Below are 19,912 nucleotides of genomic sequence, written 5' to 3' on the forward strand. Positions count from 1 at the left end.
CTCGCTATTAGGTTTCTGGCTGCAGCTGTATGAGATCCTGCCCCAGCACATGCCTTGTGATGAGGCAGAGGTCCAAGAAGTTGATATTCAGGCATAAAAATTAGGTTGTGTTTATCGACGATGCTGTAATGAGGATTGAGCTTGGTCACAGTAGGGGTGCCAGGCAGTGCTGTGTAAAACAAAAGCTTTGAAGGTGGCCTGAAAGAGAGTTGAAGACAAAAGCCTGGACTTCCAGGCTGTGTTCCAGGCACCTGTGTCTGTAGCAGAAAAGCAGGACAAGATTTGCTTTCCAGGGGCATAAGCAAGGCCTTGTACAAACATCCAATCTCCATCTTCTCCTTCCCAACTGTATTTGCTGTCATTCTGTCCGAGCGTGCGGGCTGCCGGCAGTACTGCAGAACAGACTGGTAAACACTTTTGCATTTGCCCTTAGTCATTGTTTTAGGCTGATGTGTGCTAATCAGTATGTGTTTCTTCTCGCTTCAGGTGACAGCCTCCCATCGCATGCTCAAGATGGTGACCCGAGTTTGAAATTAGCAGGGGCACTGGGAATTGCAGGGGAGTCGTGTCCCCTGACAAGGCCAAATCTGCTTTGCTGTGCGCTGAAAGGATTGATCTTGTCTTAATCAGCCTTTTTTTGTTTCCAGGGCTGGGTCCCATTTCTTTCCCACGCACATGCTGTGTGCTCAGCTCCCAGGCATGCCCAATTAAAAAGAAAGCATACCTTATCGTAGGAATATTTTTACTGAGAGGAGCATTTTTCATGCTGCGGCAGACTGGATGTTGCATGTGAATCATGCAGAGAATTAACGTGCTGCATCAGTGAAAGTTTTTAAATAGCACTTAGCCAGGCATTTTCTTATCTGTACTCATTTGTATCAGTCGGTTTACTAAAAATCACAAGGCCCGTGTGCATTGCAGCAATATTAAGTACAACGCGATTTTACACGGTACCAAAAGCTTTACAACCCCAGAAGGCCTACAAGTCATTGGAAAATAGCAATAATGGCAATGTAAACGGTGAGTGTGTCTGCAGGGGATGAGTAATAGAATTAGGGATGTTGTATGGCTGCCTTCTCCCCACTCCTTTCAGTGGCTGTCCACACCCAGCCCTGCTGAAAACTAAGAGGTGGTGTTCTGGTGAATAACTGCAATATGTGTCTTGCTAGGTTCCTGTTACACACTTAAATGGGCGGTTGCTTTGTCGTCCCGATGAGGGCTCGCCTGAAGAAGTACAACTTGGAATTGTTAGTCTGGCATGGTGTGGTACGGTTCTTCCCGCTGTTCATTTTGAACCTGGCTCAAGGTGAATGCTGCTTCCCTCGCTAGTACAGAAGGGTCTATTTTTTATACGCTGCCTCGCTAATATGAAAATTAAATACAGCTCAGCAATAGCCCTGCATGCTCTTTGATGCTAGCAGTCATCCACCTGCCTGTTAGTCTCGGTGAACTAGAAAGGCTTCTTGTACTTGTCTTGCTTATAAGTGAGGAAAAATGCAGGAGTCTCCTGAATTAGGGAGGAAATCTCAGGTTCCCATCCCAGGTTTGTGAGGTGGGGTTTTGGTTTTGTTGTTGGGGGGGTATTTTTCACCCTTTGACTGGATGAAAATTGTCCACTAATGAGTTTTCTCATCACTGAGAGAGGATTACTCTGGTGTGAAGCCATTGAGGCATACGAAGGGTGGTGGCTGCCTCATGATTAGGATAATTTGAAGGTTGTTGTGTTGTGTTTTTTGTTTTGTTTTTTTTTTTTTTTTTTCCTTAATGGAGGAAGAAAGTGACAAGAGAATGTTTGGAAAACCAGCAGAAGGATCCTTAGCATGAGTTAGGATAAAGCAGAGTAGAAAGAGCGAGGCCCAGGCTGCGTGTGTGAGCCGCGGGGGTCATGGAACGGCTCTGCCGTGCAGGCGGCTCTGCTGCGGGCTGCGAGGCGTCACATCAGCTGCTGGGACAGCAAGGACTGACCTGAAATGGAGGAGGGTGGCCTGCCATTCTCAACGCTGGTAATGTGTTTCTGGAGGTGCAGGGACAGCTGATGGAGGAGATCCATTGGCAGAAAAGGGTGGGGCAGCACACACTTCATTAGAGCCGCTCCCTGCCTTAGCCCCAGGAGCGGCTTCAGAGGGATCGAGGAGTTGTGCCAGCTCCCTTCATGCTGGTCCTGGTGAAATGGCCCAGTGGAGTGGCCGGTTGCAGTGGGACACCCTCCAGCTGCCACAGTCAGGCTGTGTTGGAGCAAATGCCTTGGATGCTTTCAAACCAAATGCATTGGTACTCTTCTGCTCCATCAAAAGAAAAAGGCGAGTCTCTGAAACGGCGAATTTATTCTGTTCCAAGTTTTGAAATGAAGTCTCTCTCAGTACCTAATTTAGATCCCACCTAGCTGTTTAGCTTTCAACATTCCTAATATTCTTACTTCTGTACTACCAGAAAAATAGGCAGGTGAAAAATTAAATTGTCTGTGGCTTCACTCATTGGCCGTATTACATTTATAAGAGTATAGGGTATCTAAAATGGTGCAAGAGAATATACATAATTCCTCTGTATACCACTGAATTATAATGAAGGTTTTAAATTTCTTACATAACCTCTTTCTGCATTTTTTTCGTATCTACAAAGTGGGGATGACTTTTGGATGGAAGGTTGAACTCAATGAAGGAAGTTGTGGCAGTTCAGAAATATCTTCTAGTAATGATTACGTAGTAATTTGTACCATTACAATTTCCTGGCAGCAATATCAGACAACTTTTCTGTTAATTTATCCATCTTTAGCAGCATTGAGCAGATGCAATTTGTGCTATATGTTGTAAGTTTTTAACTCTTAAATAAAGCTTAAGTCTTTAAAAAACAAAAAAACAAAAAAACAAACAAACATAAAACAAACAAAAAAACAAGGTGTTTTTTTTTTCTTTTAGTTGTGTATGTGTGTACTAGGTATCATTTGTATTTTTATAGAGGCTCTGGAAAAAGAAAGGATTGAAGTTCTTAAATTCATCACTCTATCAGGTGAAAAGTAGTGGATTCCCGCAGGGTAGCGTGTGAGGTCTGGTGGCATTTTGTACCTTATTCTTTAAAAGTACTTGGAGGCTTTGATGACTTTTCAGAGCCTGCAGTGTGAACTCTGGTGATTTGCATTTGTTCCCTGCAATTTGCAGCTGCAGGCGTTGCACTGGCTTTGTTTAAATATAATGCTGAATGTCTTTAAAATAGGTATTTGAATTTTGGATTAAGGAGACGACTTTTGTAGTATTGAAGGCCTTTTTACTGCACACATCAAATACCTAACTTGCAATGCAATCTTCCTGTTAGAAGTTTTGAAAAAGCCATTTCTATATTATATGTAACATAAAAAGAGAATCAGGGTCTTTAGAAATGTCTTTTGTGTCATTTTCCTAGTAGCCGCTCATTCTCAGTTTATTTTAAAATGTGATGAGTATGACACATCAGAAATGAGCAGTAAGAGTCAGAGTGCTGTTCTGTTTGCAGTTTAGCTGTACTTTATTTGAATTTTTTGCTACTAACAGTAAAGTTATGTTGGCAGCACACTGGCCATAAATCAGTGTTGTTACCTGAAGTGTGGACTTCTGACCAAAACTTACATGCATGCTGTGTCTGGTAGCTTTAACTAAAATATTGTGTAGCCAAGAGAAATCTAAACAAAAAAAGTTATTTTACCGTAGTGAAATATGTATTTAACATGGTGTTCTACACTGGAAAAAAAAATTACATGTATTTGACTTTAATTTTAAACATTATTCAGTTTGTGTGCAATGTAAAAGGAAGAAACTGGCCATTGTGCGGTTAATAGAACCCTGTATTCTGTATATTCTGGATAATTATTTATTATGCAATATTTAACATATTTACCCACTGTCTCAAAAGATTTATGAATTAATTTGTCATATTAGATTTAATCTTATCTTTTTGAAAGTGAAAATGGGTTAAGAATTTCCCTATTTAGTTTGCATTCAGATTCTGATGAGTGTTTTCTGCAGTTATTCATGTGAACGAGTTCTTGATTTCCGAAATGCTCAGCTGAGAAAGATAAAAATGTCATGATACTCATTTGCATAATCTTTAATGCAGTAACCACCTTGAAAATGCTGTAGGTTTGTAGACTGAAAAAAATGTGGATTAGCTGAGTAAGTGATGTGATTTATGAACATAAGATCTTGGTGGGATGGCAAATAGCTTGCGAGCAATCTGGAGACAGAGCATGGTCATATAATTAGTTTATTAATAATTCTAAAGAAATAATAAATTCACAGAAATAAAAATGTCCCCTTGAATTCATTAACAGAACAGAGGTTGAAGTCAGTGAATAAATTGCTCACAAGGATTATCTCATGCATCTCTGCTTGTTAGAACAAGTCTTCTAGTGCTATAGCACTTTTCGTTCTGTAGTAATTTTGCATTTGCCTGTAGATTAAGGCTGTGGTATTTTTATTGCAATTAGGATATAAATTTGAGTAAATGAATATTGCCAACAGTATCTCTAAGTGTTAGTGGGCCATCTGTGAATGTTATCTGCTTTGCTCACTACCATTTTCTCCATGCAAAAAAGAAACCCAAAAGATGAAGATGCAAAGTGCAACCAATATGTGTCATGTGCTTGATAACATCTTGACTTTGGTGGTTATTTGTAATTCTCACTTTTTTTTTTTTTTCCCCAAATGCAAACTAGGTATTGCATATTTTCAAATGCAAGCTAGATAAACCACTCTAGTGGGTGCTGAACTAGTAAGACTACACCCAGTGTCTTAGCCAAGGTCTCTTCTCTGCTAAGTTGCTACTGTGCAAACCAGATGATGGGATAGACAAAAAAAAAAAAACAAAAAAAACAAACCAAAAAAAAAAAAAAAACCCACCAAACTGAATTTGGAGATGATACCAAATGAAGAGGAGCCTGTAGTTGGAGCATAAGATTAGAATTTATAGAAAAGTGGGGTTTGGGGGGTTTTTAAATATATATAAAAAAATAAACCGGCAGAGACAATCACAAATTCATACTTTATTTCTACAGCCGGTGATTTTTAGAGTCTTGCCTGTTGATCCTGGGAAAGCTCTGGAGTCCATGTGAGGTGACCAAGAGAAGCAAATTGATACTGCTTAGCATCAGTGTAATTTTTTGTGACATTCCTAAAAAAGATCATCTCTTTTTGGGTAAAAAGTGTTCCACAAGACAAAAAAAAAAAACCTGAAAATAATTGGAACTGCATAAATCCTGGGCTGGGCTAGAAACGAGTGGATAACAGTTGCTGTAGAAGGCAGCGAAGAGCCTGGGTGAATTACGAGCTGGATGTGAATCAGCGGCATTGCAGTGCCCTGAACATACTCGTCACACAAGCAGGAAGCCTGCGAGGCACATGCTGTAATCCTTTCACTTGTCAAAGCTTTGGTTAGGCGCAATTTGAATGCTATGTCTAGCTTTGGGCATTACACTTCTGGACTCTCTCCAAGTCTTTCCTCTCTTTCTTGAGGAAAAGAAGAAGATGCTCTGAGGTCTAGGAAGCATGATCTGTGAAGAGTGAATGAGAATGTGGGTTACACGTGTGGCTGGAGGAGACTTCTACAGAAAAGGAGGAACTGTTCCCTGTGCCTATTGTAGATGAATTCAATTTACTGAGCAGTATAGGCCATTCTTTATACAATAACCATGCTCCACACAGGTTTTTTTTGTACTAGTAATGACCCTCCTAGAAGAATCTGTCTTGTTACTTTCTGTGATGCACTCAAGTGGGTAATATGCAGAGGAATTTTGGTATGTGTGGGGGGGTGGTGTATGTTTTTTTACTTTCAATGATTAGTTGACTACAATTTGAGAAGGCTTGGGTTTTCTTTCTAGGTTTTGGTAGATAAGTCCAAGAATAAGAAAGGCCACTGCAAGGGGAGAGGGACCATCTCTCTCTCTGTCTGTAACAATGAAGAAATAAAGGGATTAACTTTGCAGCAGGGAAGATTCAGGTTATATTGCAAAGAGCTTTTTTTTTCAGAGGCGGCCAGCTTTGCACTGGAATAGCTTGCTTTTGAAGGTTTTGAAAAACAGGTTAGACATCTGCCACAAAAGATCACGCACATCTGATTCTACCAAGAGACAGGAGAGTAGATTAGATGACCTCTCAAGAACTTTCTCAGTTCTGTTTTCTGTGATTCTGTCAGTTCCATCGTTGTTGGTAAAAGGCATGTGCTTTCACACAGAGAAGTGAGAATGTGAGGCTGGCTGTATGGGGTCAGGCTGTTTAACCCGGTACCCCATCCCCAGTGAGAGCTGAAAGCAGATGTGTGGGGAAGACTGTACAAACAGGGCAACTACATGGGATGATACTTGTTCTGCAGATGGTTTCTGTGTATTTAGCTCATGGTGGATTCCAGTTCTATGAATTTGTTTGGTGCCCGTTGAACAGGTCTGAGCTGTTGGTGTTCATGGTATCCTCCAACCAGAAGCTCTTGCAGCTGAATTGTGTGTGTAAAGACCCACCTCTTGATTTTGAACCTGACTCCCTTCTATCTTAATTTGGTGTTTTTTGCTCTTGTTTTTTGGAGAGACATTAAAGACCCACCCTCTCCATTGCCACTAAAAACTTTATAGACCTTTTCCTTACTCTGTCTTAAGGTTTTCTGTTTCTAGACTCCAGAGTTCTAGCTTACTTAGCTATTTCTTATATGGAAGATAGTGTTTGGATTCTCCTTGTTGCCCTGCTTGAAACATTTTCAGCTCTACATCCCTTGAGATGGAAGGAACAAACTGCATGCAGTATTTCAGATGCGAGTGCTCTATAGGCAGCAGAGAGATGTTCTCTGTTTCGTTCTCAATTCCTTCTCGAATAAGTGATTTTCTTTTTTGACAGTTGTTGAACACTAAGCTTATGTTTCCGTAATCTGTTTGTCCTAACCTCAAGGTCTCTCTTCCTGAGTAATACTGGTCAATTCATTGTATATTTGAAACGTGCACAGCTTTATTCTCCTGTGTATCTTTTTACGATTATCTATATTGAATTTCCTGTATTGGTTTATTCCCTAATTACTAAGTCACTTAAGGTCTGTATGTAGTTCTTTTGCCACCTTGCTACACCCCTTTCCTAGCTTGCTTATAAATTCAATGAGCATGAGTCCCAGGACAGATTTCTGAGGACTATTTACTTCCCTAACTCTTTAGGCAATGATACTCTATTCTTTGACAAGTTCTCTAGCTATGCCAGAACCTTCATTGTTTTTTGGTAGGTGCTTACATTTTAAGTCTTCTGGAAATCCAGATGGATTGTATCAACTGGATTTCCATTGTCCGTGTGCTTGTGGGCATAAAAATATGACAGTAGTAGCAAACAACGTGATTCTCTTTTACATGAGAAACTATTTTTTTCACCAAACCCAAATTTGTTAATTTAATCATGGTATTATATTCCTAGTTCGGATGCATAGTGTAGCTGTGCTTTTTAATGCTCAGAATACAATGATTTTATCATCTGTGTCTCCATTTTTTGGAATATTGGAATTATAAATGGATGCATTTTACCGCTTGAAGAAAGATTTTTGATGAAGAACATTGCTAACTGTGTGCTGTTGAGTATGTCATGTTATACAGTACCATTTGAATCTTTTCAGTAGGCATGATTTGGCATTTAAGCAAACTGGATTTTTTTTTTTTTCACAGCACTGTTTAGTGTTGTGTTATTTCTGAGATTATTGACAAAAAAAATAGGTGTGTCAGCCTGTTGTAGTGTCTTTTTTATATCCTAATTTGTGGTTGAATATGGCTCAGGAAACTTGAGTGAGAGGAAAAGGTAGCTTCAAGTCAGGGTCGTGCTCTGCTGATTATGTCCATTGCTCTGAGTTTACTTGCTTGCAGCAGGTGGATATATACAGCCCTTCGCAAATGAGGAGTTTTGCTAATTAGTTAATTGTATGAGTAAGCTAGGATCTCTGCTCCTTTAATGGAGAGGAGCCCATTATTAAAAATGTAACGCATGTTTTCGGTTAATTAAAAATGGTGCATCTGAGTACTTTTCAAGGTTTTTTTCCCTTCCCCCAATTCCTTCCTTCCTCCAGCATACTTCTGGCACTTCTGATGTGTTGTTTCCTGTAGCAAATATTGAGGGCTGATATGAACAGAAGATATTGTCTTGATCACCTTTCATCTTTTATGATCGAAAGCAAGTGTTTTCTATATGATTTTGATTAAAAAAAAAAAAAAAAAAAACAACCAAACAAACAACTGCAAATACAATTTAAATTCTTCTCTGAAAGGGTTCCAAGGAATCTGTCTCCTCCATGTGAGGATCTGAGAATGCATATAATTATACCTAATAATTTAATCACTATTAGATTAGATTGATTTTTAGTCAATTTTGTGCCAGTTAGATTGAGCTCAGGTACTCAAAGTGAAAGAAGATGCGTTAATCTGCAGTGGTGTTCTGTCTCTCCCAATTAGCAAGTTCTAAGAGATGTTAGAAAGTACAGGTTTGATGGTGTGGATCATTTTTGTTCTTCCATGGATTTAGTAAAGTGAAGGAGGTTTAGGCCTTCAAAGGCAACCATCAGCAGTTCAGGTGTTGGGCCTACAAAAAAAATGCATGAAAAATTAATGGAAATTAAAAATATTCCTGGTAGATTTAAAGGCTGGGAACAAATTATAGTGGTTAAATTGAGATTTTGAGGGAGACTTTTCTAAAAAGGTATTTCTTTAATGTAAGCCTGTAGTATACACATCTTTGTGCAATCAAAATATGAGTCTCAAAATTTTGGTTAGCATATTGACATTTATAATGTGTGTAAGTTTGCATGTAGTGTTTTCTCTAATGCTGTATAACCTTGTTGTCTGTCGTGTATGTGTTTCTGGGTAGTGCTGAAGGTCACACACTAGTTTCTTCAAAGTGCATGTGGTCAGGTCAGAATTTTAATTATTTTCAAAGCAATAGTACATTGGCAATCCATAAGTGCAGTGAGGGACAAAGTACTGAAAAGTGAAGTACAAATAAATGACATTGCAACGTGTGCATGTCTTCTGATTTGGCAGAATTAATGCTGGCAAGGCTTTGCTGTAGCTCAAAGTATATGTTTATTGCTTAATTATCTCAGTTACTGAATATGCTCATTGCATAATCTGGGGAAGCAGTAATTGAGTCCATTACTGTAGATAAACAATTGCCAATTTATAGTACTTCAGAAAAAAAAAATCTTGACTGTAAACAGATGTTACAAAATCTAAAATATTGATGCTATCTTACTATGATGAAGTCTTAAGTGATTTTCTTAATGTGTGCTCTGTCAATCCTTGTTGAAAACTGCCAATGATTTCTTCTTATTTTTCGGATAAAGGAGTCTATTCCAATCATATTAAAATATTTTTTCCTTTTCACACTAGCCTTAGTTTTTGGATAAACTATTCATTTTTTTTGTTTGTTTAATGTTGGTATTAGCTAATATCAAGAAGCCAGTTCTTTTTAATAACTTAAGAAGATTGGCTTTTGATTAAATGAGAGCAATATGGGATGTAATTTTAACTGATGGAGCAATGATGATTTTGTAGGCGTGTAGGCAGTTTTCAATCTCCTACTTAAAAAGTTATAATAAATTCTTTCTATTTCAGGAATGTTTGCATAAATCCCAATTTAGTGTTAAAACAAACAAGAAACCTAACCTGCTGGGGTACCAGAAACTAGTTTGAATGGCATGGTGAGATGTAGGGGTTTTCATGAAGGTCGTAATCCCTTGTAATTTTTAGGTTTCATTCCTTATATTTTGCCAGAATGTTAACCTGCCTAATCCTAAAGCAGTGGTCAATATCATCAGTAGCCACTTTCCCACTTTCATGAACCTCTAATGGATTGTTTAAAATTGTACCGTAGGTTGGAAAGAGGGAATTTTTTCTACATCTGAAGCAATCCATATAAGAAATAGGTTTGGTTGGGTCTTTGGTTTTTTGGTTTGTTTTTTTTTTTTTTTTTTTTCTTCTTTATTGGTGATTATGAATTATCCAGCACTTTAAAATATGCTAACACCCAGCGCCCACATCAACAGGGACACCATAGCCTTGTCTGAATGATTTCTGTTTGGATGAAGCAAGGCCTGGGCTGATTCCTCTTGGAAGCAGAGGAAAACTCTCCACTGACCATAGTGGGAGCTAGTATTCCTCCAGAAAGAGGAGTTATTCCATATACTCAGGATGATGTGACTAGAATTGGAACTGGGCCTCTAATGTCTTATGAGAATGAAGTTGCAACCTGTATGAAAGACTTTGTCTTCTAACTGCCCCCTTTCTTCCTTAGCTTACATATTCCCATATTACAATATATTCTATACAGCAGTGATAGATTGGATTTTAATATATATATATATATATGAATATAGAGGGATTTGAATGTTTATTTATGTAGCTGGAATTCATATACACGGACACACACACACATATATAAAGATAAAACTTTTATATACATATCTAGAAGTGTGTGTGAGTGACTGTATGTAAAAAGCACTTCAGAGGCCTCCCTTATCGTTAAAGTTTTGCTATTGAGTATAGTAAGAGTAAGTACATGCCTCCTGCTATGCAGAAATATTCTCCTAGTCTCAAGGGGTAATTTTGTCTCTTAGGTCTGCAAAATGAAACTGATCTCACAAATACTTAGCCCAGAAGTGTTCATTTAATCTTGGAAGTAGTCCCATTGAATTTAATGAGTCCTTAGATGGTAAATTCTTTGGGGCTCTTATTTTCCTTTCTGCCTTATTCAGTGGTAAGTACAATCTCCATTAGTTTTTACATTAACAGCTACTGTTACTTACAGCAAAATGCTTTTAGGTTTTGACTTGAAAATGCTAATTCATACACATAGGCACAAAAACTCTGAGGCAAAAGACAACAATTCAACTGAATTATTCCAAATTATACTTGAAGAATCTGAGTTGGCTTTGTGAAATTTCAAAAGCTACATTTTTGTTGCTGCAGGGGTCATCTGATTTGGCCTTAATTGGGAAAAGAGTCTTAGAACCATTGAGATTTTTGAGAGGGGAAGGTCTGTAAACCTCAGATAGGAAACACCTCAACCTGCTGATGAACGCTGATAGTCAAGGTAACTCTGGCTTCTGTTTAGCTGGGAGTAAGTGTAGAAAACCACAGGTTTTATGAACTCTGATGCTGACGGCCAGAGGTATCTGACTATTACACATCGGGGTCCTCTGGAATCCGTTCTAGTTAGCAGCATTATTCCAACTGCCTGCACCAGCTCTGATGAGCCATCTCTTCTGCATGCTTCCCAAATCGCATGCCTAAAATAAGCTTCCTGCAGGCTGGATTTGCTCAGTAGAACTGATGTGTTCTGACTATATATTTATTAATAAACTATACTTAAAGCACAAACTCAGTTTAGATAATTGACACTTTTTTTTTTTCTCTTCCCAGATGGTTTCAATACTTAGTTTCAGAGCTGAGAATAATTTAACCTCACCAACAGAGAATTTTTAAACTTTGTAAGTTTACAGACTTGTTAAGCTTTTTGATTTAGTTAGAACAGCATTTCTATTCTGGTGGTGTAAAACAATGTCCCACACTGACCAGAGCTCTGTATGAGGCTTACAGTATATGACTATATTCCCTTAGCAGCATGCTCTGAAGGACTTCATGGGAAAGTGTGCGTGGTTTCTTAGGTATTTTTGTCTTGAGGATTACTCTGCTAGCATCTATTTTCTCTTTTGAGCAAAAGAAAGGGGTAGGAAATGGGAGGAAGAGGGATCAGTAATAAATACAAATGTAGGCAATAAAGCCGAACTAGTCTATCATTGCTATGAGAAAATTAGGTGAGATGAGTTGATTTGTGTATTGGTTTTCACTTTAAAACTGTTTGAAAGGTACATTATCTACTGCATTGGTTTTCATGTTAAAAAAATGGTATTCTGGCTCAGCAGTGCTGTCAAGAAGTACAATGTGTCCCACCTCATTAAGTACCATCTTTTTCCTCTCCATCTGTCTAGAACAGCAGGAAAACTAGTTTTCAAATAGAAAAACAATCAGTTTTGTACATTCCCTTTCTTCACCTCTGTATCTGTATTCATCTGAAAATTCAATGAAATTTCCAGGGAGGTGTCTCTAGAAGAACAATCTTAATAAATGTGCCATTCAGAACATCAGGGCCTGTTGTTTGGGATATAGCAAGGTGAGCAACTATGAGGGCTCATACAAAAAAATAAATCGCTCACATGTGGGAAGGAGCATATTTAACAGAAATATAAACTGTGGTTGATTGACAGCCTAGCGAGAAGAAATTTAGAAAGGGAGGTATTTCCTTCTCTGAATATGTGACCAAGAGTTCGTCACTGGGTATTAGAAGCAGCCGAGCACTTTGTGCCTAAAAAGTGTCATTTATATGGAAGTAAATAACTGCGCCATATACAAGAGAGATGCCCTGGGGGTTATTTGATTCGTTACAGACAGTACTGTTCAGATTGAGGGCCCGATCCACCATAACAAAAGTGTAATACTTGCTACTGGCTTAGCTGAGTAGACAGCAGCAAACTGCAGGTGCTGGCTTTACTGCTGAACGAAGAGAAACACCACTCCAAAAGTCAGGAATAGAAGGGAACAGCAAAAACATCAAAACATTGCCTGTGTTTTCGGATAATTGCTTTCATCACCATTCAGCTTTTGGGAACTCCAGCATTCTTCAGGTTAAAGTGATTCTCCTCATGGGATTTGTATCAGTGATGTCTCCTTATTCTTTGCAGCAGCTGCTCAGAGGTCCTGCAAGAAATCAATTTGAAGCCTCTTCTTGTCTTTTTGAAGAATACTTCCAAAGACGGAATGAGGGGCTCTGATTAAACCTTTTGCGTTCAGAAGCCTCAGGTCATACTGATACTGTTCAACTAGTTGGAGTAGTGATACTGAACGACTAAAACAGTGTTAGCTCCAAAAGGTCACTCCTTTGCAAAGTCAGAGAGAGTGGCGATGAGCAGAAGTTGGCTGCCCACAAGGCTGAAGTCCCACATCAGCGACTGAGTAGAAAATCGTATTTTGCAGCTGGGGTAATACCAGAGGATGTGTAGCTGTGTGAATGAGTATTGTTTTCAATAAAAAAAAAGTCAGTTTTAAAGAGCAAAGAAATACAGGTTTAGAAACAAGCTAATAGGCTATTGTAATTTATTCACTGCATCTAAAACTACTTAGATCTCTAGTTCTATTGTAGACAAAAAAGGTAAGAGACCTCAGTGTGTAACAAAAGAAATAAGCATGCAGATCAATTTCAGACAACAGACATCAGTTACCAGTTTGCCACTAGATGATGTTTAACAATCTGAGAGCAATTAAAGGAGTTTTCAGGGAGAATAATGTACTGTGTTCTGGGTGATGTGTGTGCTAAGGGTGATGTCATAGCCTGAAAGAATAACTATGCAGACCATAAGTAGTCTTTCAGCTAGAGAGATTTAACGTTTACTTTGCAAGACAGGAGTGTATCTTTGAAGAAATCACTTTTTATCCAAAGGCTATTTCAAATCATAAAAGTTTTACTGTTAAAACTGTGCTAAACAGTGATACGCTGCAGTGAAAAGTGAGATGCGTTTAACAAAATAGGAGCAAGACTTAATAACGAAGCACAGGAGTGGGAGGGGAGGCAAGACCTCGAATCCTTTTGGGACTGTGTCCTTGACCTGCTCTGCAACCTGAGGCAAGACCCCAGTTTGCCTCCCAAAAAGCAAGGGGTAACCTTACTTGCATCACAGGGTCACGGGAAATTTATTTACGGTTGCATGTGGTGTCTCCTGGCTGTGGTGTAAGTGTAGCTGTTTGTCTAACAGGAATGGGACTGAGACAGTTGCGCCAGCAAAAGCTGTGAGAACCTCAGGTGGAAAATGTGGTGGATGTACAACGTGTTTACTCACTTAAGACTTGTGCTAACTGAAGTACCAGTATTCTCCACGTCTAATAATACTCAGATCTTGCATACATTCAGATGAGTAGAAAAAAAAGCAAGAGTTTGTTTAGATGCAAAGGTGCAACCTAAATAATGTTTTGGAAATTATGTTCTTGTGCTTACTCTTGACACTTCTGGTGAAAGTGATTAGTCCCCGCATTAGTACAGGGCAACTGGAATTCAGTTTATAACCCTGATCAGGTACTAATTCACCTTCCATGCCCACCGCCACACACTGCATCTTGCTGTTGACCTTGTCAGACTGACAGGTGCACGCAAAGGTGGTTGGACTTTGGAACGGTTCGAAAAGGAAACATATTCCTGCACTGACTTTGACTTTGTTCCATTGTCTCTCTTTCACAGCAAGCTTCAAGATCCCACTGGGACTTGTGGTATTTGGGCATTGTATTAAGCACTTTATCTAAGCTCTCTGGAAATACCTACTTACTGAGCTCCCTGCTCACACACGTCTGCTGCTCGCTCTACACTGGAAGGCTCGTAGACTTTTCCCTTTTGCATTATGGGAAATCATCTCATAAATGGCACTCTGGAGAGTTGAACCTTTTTTTAGGAAAGACTGAAGGAAAAGAAAGGTATGAAAATAGATTCATATAAAATTAAATACATGAATTTACTTTAATGGTGCTGTGCTGGTTCTAGACTATATGCTCCATCTTTTTCTCATCTCCTCCTAAGTGTATAGCTCATTGGTTATGCAGTCTCTGTGCTTGTTACATTTGATGAAATAATCTTTCTGTACTATCCACCTGTGCTAGGTTTTCTGAGCATATACCCCCCAAAATAATGTGGCTTATTTTTAATTTAACAACATAATATTTGGGTGGGGCTGGGGAAAAGAGAGGGGAGGTTTCTGTGGCTGTATTTTGTAATAGGGATGAAAAAATAGTCTTTCTACTGAATCCACGAGATTACTCTGCAGGCAGATCTGTTTGCACCGTGTAAAGGATGAGTTAAAGAATGCAGGCAAGGTGGGAAGGAGAAGTAGATCAACGGTTCAGGCAGATCTTCCATAATTTGTTGGTTCCAAGCAGTGCTGCTTTGGCTGTGGCAGCTGCTGTAGCTCTAGGGCTGAAACAGCAGCTGCCAAGTACTACCTTGAGGTGCTGGATTTTTTTTTTTTTTTTTTTTTTTTTTTTCTCTAATGCCTCCATGCTGGGCTCATGTTCAGCCACTGTGTACTCTATTCTGGTGCAGGATTCAAGAATTGGGCAGAAAACATTAAAACAGCTCCAGGTGGAGTGATTTTTGTCCACCTTGTCTAAAATCAGTGTAACCCTGGAAGGAAGGCAGTGAATGTAGTAATAGAAAAGATTATGGCTACACAGCAAGACAGAATAAAACTTGATAGAATGCCCTTTTTATTCAGATGTATCCTGGGTAAAATATTTTGTCCTTGCATATACTTTGAGATTGTGGGCTGGAAGGATTTAAGAATAAGAATGGAGCTGTAAGAATGTTAGACAATTTTCTAATACTTGAAAATTGCTAACAAAGAAATCTAAGTGATGGATTATTCATTGGTTTTACAGAAAAGTCTCTTTATAATTTGGATAAATATTTGACCCCGCACACATCGTCCACTGGTCCCAGAAATCAAAACCCTAGAGAAAGTATGTGATACTTGCCTTTTGCTTTTGCCGGCAGCTCACATGTCTACAAAGCTCACCTGCAGCAATTTAGTATTGCCAGTACATTTCAATTAATCGTGTACTTCAGGGGAGACCTAGCTGAAGATGAGCTTAAGGATCTCTGCAGACTTCTGCAAGTGGTAGAAAATGAGTGAACTGCAAATTGCCTTTATATTGAAAAGAGCAACCAAACCCAAGTTCAGCTGGAAGTTGGGGAGGAGCCACCATGTATTTATAGTGTCTCCTGTAATCTTTTCCTGGGTACTCAATTTGTGGGGCGTGGGAGAGAGGATATGAAGCTAGACAGACCTTTGGTCTGACCCAAACCATTCATTCCTGCAGGCATAGCTCATTTGCAATGTCATTTAGGTAAATGGTAAATGTAATTAAATCGTTGAATTGCAGTGGGTGTTGACCATTTTAAAACCTTAATTGGGCAATAAAACTGGAATCTAGATTATGGGTGGAGTCCTTTGACTGGAAATAACGTGTGGGGATGCTAATCAGCCCGGGGACAGGAGCACACACACATTACAGTGGGAAAACCAGACTAATGGGAAAATTTACCAAATACATATTAAGAGCTTGTACTACCTGAAAAGTGAGTGTTAAGTAATGCATTTTTACCACATCAGTCCACTTCCTTTACCTGCCAATAATTTCCTCTGATGCGAAAAATAAATGTTCCTGCTTTCTTCTGCTTCTTGTGTTTCACAAGCCCTATATGTAACCAATAGTGCTTTTCTAACACAACCGTTTATTAAATTCCAAACATTTGCCTCCACTAGAAACCTGCTGAAGGCAAATGGATTATTCACTTGTCACTGAAGGCATAATTTAATGATTCAGCGTATCTCTACACTGATGAATTCAACCTTTTTACTGTGGTTAATCTATGATGTGTGGAGCAGACGGTATGGTACCTTCGTTTTGCAGACCTGTCTGTGGGAAGCCTGCTTCCTCTGCTTTGCTCTTCTGTGTATGGTGAACAGAGCTTATTTATTGAAGAAGCCATCGAGGTACAAAGTTGAAGCCCTCTGATGCCGCTTTTACAGTCCCTTTTCAGAAGGTACCTCATCCTTCAAGCAATTGGTTTCCAAGCGGCCTCCAGCATCCCCTAGAAAATTGCCTTGTTTCACATTTGGCAAAAAATTACATTGCTGACCCATTGCGTTAACAGCGATGGTAAATAGCGAAGGATAGATAGAAGCATTTGGATGAGAAATCTGTGACAGGCTTTTATGTGAAAACATTGAGTATCTGCTCCCGCTTTAATCACTTATTGTTTTCAAGTCAATGTCAAAAACATCCTGCTGAAATAGGAACGCTGGGATCCCATCTGCAGGGAGAACGAATGGTGTTAGACAGGCCTTACTATCATGTAGACGCGACAGTTTATCAGGCAAACATATTAGTTGCTAGTTTTACTGTTGTTTTTAAGACTGCTTGAGAAAAGTTGCTTTAACCAGGCTTATGAACTTTCACAGGGCAAGATTAAAATATATCTTGTCTTTGTTTATCCATAACATAAAGCTACTCTGGTAAAAATAAAATGGAGACTTCATCTTTTAGAGGTTTGCTATACCTTTATGTTGCCCTCAGGCTGCTTCTATTTTTCTTGGGAGAAAGCTCATTCATACTTCTTCCAGAATAGGACCAGTTACTTTCACTTTGTGAAGGCTAGAGCTGTTTGTGATAAATCCTCAGTCCTTTTGCTTACAAGTAGATTTGAATGAAGTGTGATAGTTATTTTTCTTTTGTGGTTTAAACATCCACATTTTGTAGTTATGGATATTCTCACTGGACTAACCGTTTTGTAATATATTGAAACATGTCGTTGCTGTGACAGAAATATCCTAGAAACACAGCAGTCGTCTTTTTTCCTGAAACCACTTAGAAATAAGTATCAAAACAAATTATGACATATGGAATAACAACAGGCTGTGTAAGAATGATGAATATGCTCAGCGTTTAATGTAGATGAAAATGGAACCACTTTCATACCTGCCAAAACCTTTTAACAACATTTTGAAAACTGGTGTTTACATTCTTTGAAATGTTTATATCTAGAAGCAACCTCCTCCTTTGGCAAACTTGGTTTAAATCATCTTGGACCTCTGACAAACTGACGAATATACTGATATGCTCTGATGTTGTCCCAAAGCTTGTTTTCAATAGGAGAGTTAACAGAAGTGAAAATTAAGGACTGGGATCTGAGAAACTAGCTCCTGCTAAGGAACTAACCCTCTGAAAATTTTAGCCTCCAGTGGTTTGCTCCAGTAGGCCCGATAGGAAGAGTATAGTGTCAGTCAAGGCGAATTTTAGGAATATTAAAAAATAGTTAAGTGCAAGAGTTGCCAACAGCAGTCTCCTTTCCTTAATGATTCGTGGTTTCCTGCAACTCCTGGCCCTCCCGCGGTACAGGATTGCAGCAGGGATGGCAGTAGCACAGTGTGGCTGCTATTCGCCTTGCACGCGGTACCAAATAATTCGGTAATTACTAGCTTGTCAAACTCACGTGGTGTCTGTAGGGTTAAGCTTGCCCAGTCCAGTTTTGCTGGTCCAGTCTCGCTGTTCTTCTGTCCTACCTTTCTCCTCAGACAGAGGACAGCGGCCTAGCTCCAGTGCAGCACAGGGGGAGGGATGGGGCGAAGGAGACCTGTTCTCCCTCTTCCTCCTCCCCAGCAAAGGAGCGAAGTGGACAAGAGCTGTGTGCTCCCGGGCTGCGGGAGCATTCATGGGAAGTGAGAGCGCCGGGACCCTTGTGCCCCAGGAGAGGAGAAGGTGCTCTCTGTGCCCCCCCCCTCTGGGGTACCAGCACAGATCCCAGCTCTCCTCCCACCCTTCTAAGTGAGGTGAGATTGGATCAGCCAAGGGGTGGGATCGCGTTCACGAAAGACAGACACGTTCTCCCGGTGAGCTTTTTTTCTTACTTTCTATTTGCCCCAAAGGGTATTTTTACTGTTTTCGAGACAAACTCGCCCAGTACAGCTGCAGCTCTCTTGGAGCAAATCAGTGGTATTGGTGAGGAGTACAGAGGTTACGTGCTGCTGCTGGCTTGGTTTGAGCGAACGAGCTCTACCCATCTTTATTCACTGCGTGTCACTGGAACAAATGGAGGACATAAAGCACTTTGTTCTTGCCCGGGCTGGAGGGAAAAAGACAAGTTGCATTTAATAGACAGACATCTTGGATCTTGGAGTAGAAGCCGTGTATGACTACCTCTCAGATGACACTCCAATTCAGGGAAAGTGGTGAAAGGACATCTGTTGGCAAATTGCCTTTTGGGGTTTATTGAGAGCAGCAAGTTGAAAAACAGAAGAGAAGAGGATATGTGGGATCCCAGCTGACCATAAGAAATCAGATTGCACTCTTTAAAAGAAAAGTGATTACCAGACATATTAAGCTTTAATCTTATTTGCAGTTAGTAGCCCCAAAGAGAATGCTTTGTTGGAGACCTTCCAAGAACAGCTATTGCAGACAGCTTGTAAAACAAAGACAGTGCAGTGGAAATAATGCAAATACAGTTCAACATTTGCTATAATAAAGTTAGTTTATGATGCCCTTTGTGACAACCTCAACAATAAATGCCGATTTCTTCATTGGCAATTAGCTCTGGTGGGACAAACACTTGCCCAAGTTGACGCGAAGACAGTATTTAGATATTTCTCTCTTTTTACAAAGTGGATTGTAACCGGCATGTAAATACACTTTTTATTTCTAAGGTTTTCTTTTTGAATCACAATTTTAAATACCGAATGAGCGCAAAACTACCTCCATTAAGGTACCGCTTGTTTGCATTCAGTTCGAGTGGGGGGATGCTGCTTCAGATTCCAATGCAGCAAACTGCCAAGCCCTGACACAGTGACCTGCTTCAGCCGGGGAACAACACATCAGTCCCGGTTCTGGGAGGCTTCTTTGGCCAGGCTGCTCCTGGCTGTTCTCCTCATAACACTGAGCCACGCTGCTGACCTGCGCCACGGTTACGTGTACCTTGTCTATGGGATTTGGCCCCTGGTACCTCTGCTTACCTTGCAGGTAGCCTGAACTTCAGTTCCTCAGCTGCCCGGAGCCTGGCAGCCTTGGCACTTGTCCTGGTCAGCTTGCCTCTCTGCAGCTGTGGGGGGGCCACTCGTGTAGGATGGAGACCCGCGCAGGCAGCTGTGCCGTTAGTGCCTGCTACAGTACAAGTTACACAGAGGGAGGGAGTTCCCCTCTGCAGTGTACTAGCTGGTTTTCCTACGTGGTATTTTGTGGGGTTCTGGGCACATCAGAGGAGTGGCACAGCTTGGACAAACATGTAACTAAAGGAAGAAAAAAAAAAAAATTCCCCCCCCCCCCCCCCCCCCCGCTAGACATTCTGCAGTA

The 19,912-nt window shown here is 40.0% G+C and overlaps 2 protein-coding genes across 2 annotated transcripts in view; one reads left to right on the forward strand and one right to left on the reverse strand.

Annotated features, from left to right (window-relative positions):
* The window catches only part of INO80C (INO80 complex subunit C), a 34,351-nt gene extending 33,914 nt beyond the window's left edge, over positions 1-437 (reverse strand). The window contains exon 1 of the mRNA XM_042797872.1: positions 320-437. Within this exon, the coding sequence (XP_042653806.1) occupies positions 320-437 (118 nt within the window). The remainder of the gene's footprint in view (positions 1-319) is intronic.
* Positions 1-19,912, forward strand: part of GALNT1 (polypeptide N-acetylgalactosaminyltransferase 1) — a 114,294-nt gene that overhangs the window by 1,135 nt on the left and 93,247 nt on the right. The gene's annotated exons all lie outside the window — the stretch shown is intronic.

This window comes from Tyto alba, unplaced genomic scaffold (genome assembly GCF_018691265.1).
Source record: "Tyto alba isolate M040663 unplaced genomic scaffold, T.alba_DEE_v4.0 Super-Scaffold_27, whole genome shotgun sequence".
In the NCBI taxonomy this organism is placed as follows: domain Eukaryota; kingdom Metazoa; phylum Chordata; class Aves; order Strigiformes; family Tytonidae; genus Tyto; species Tyto alba.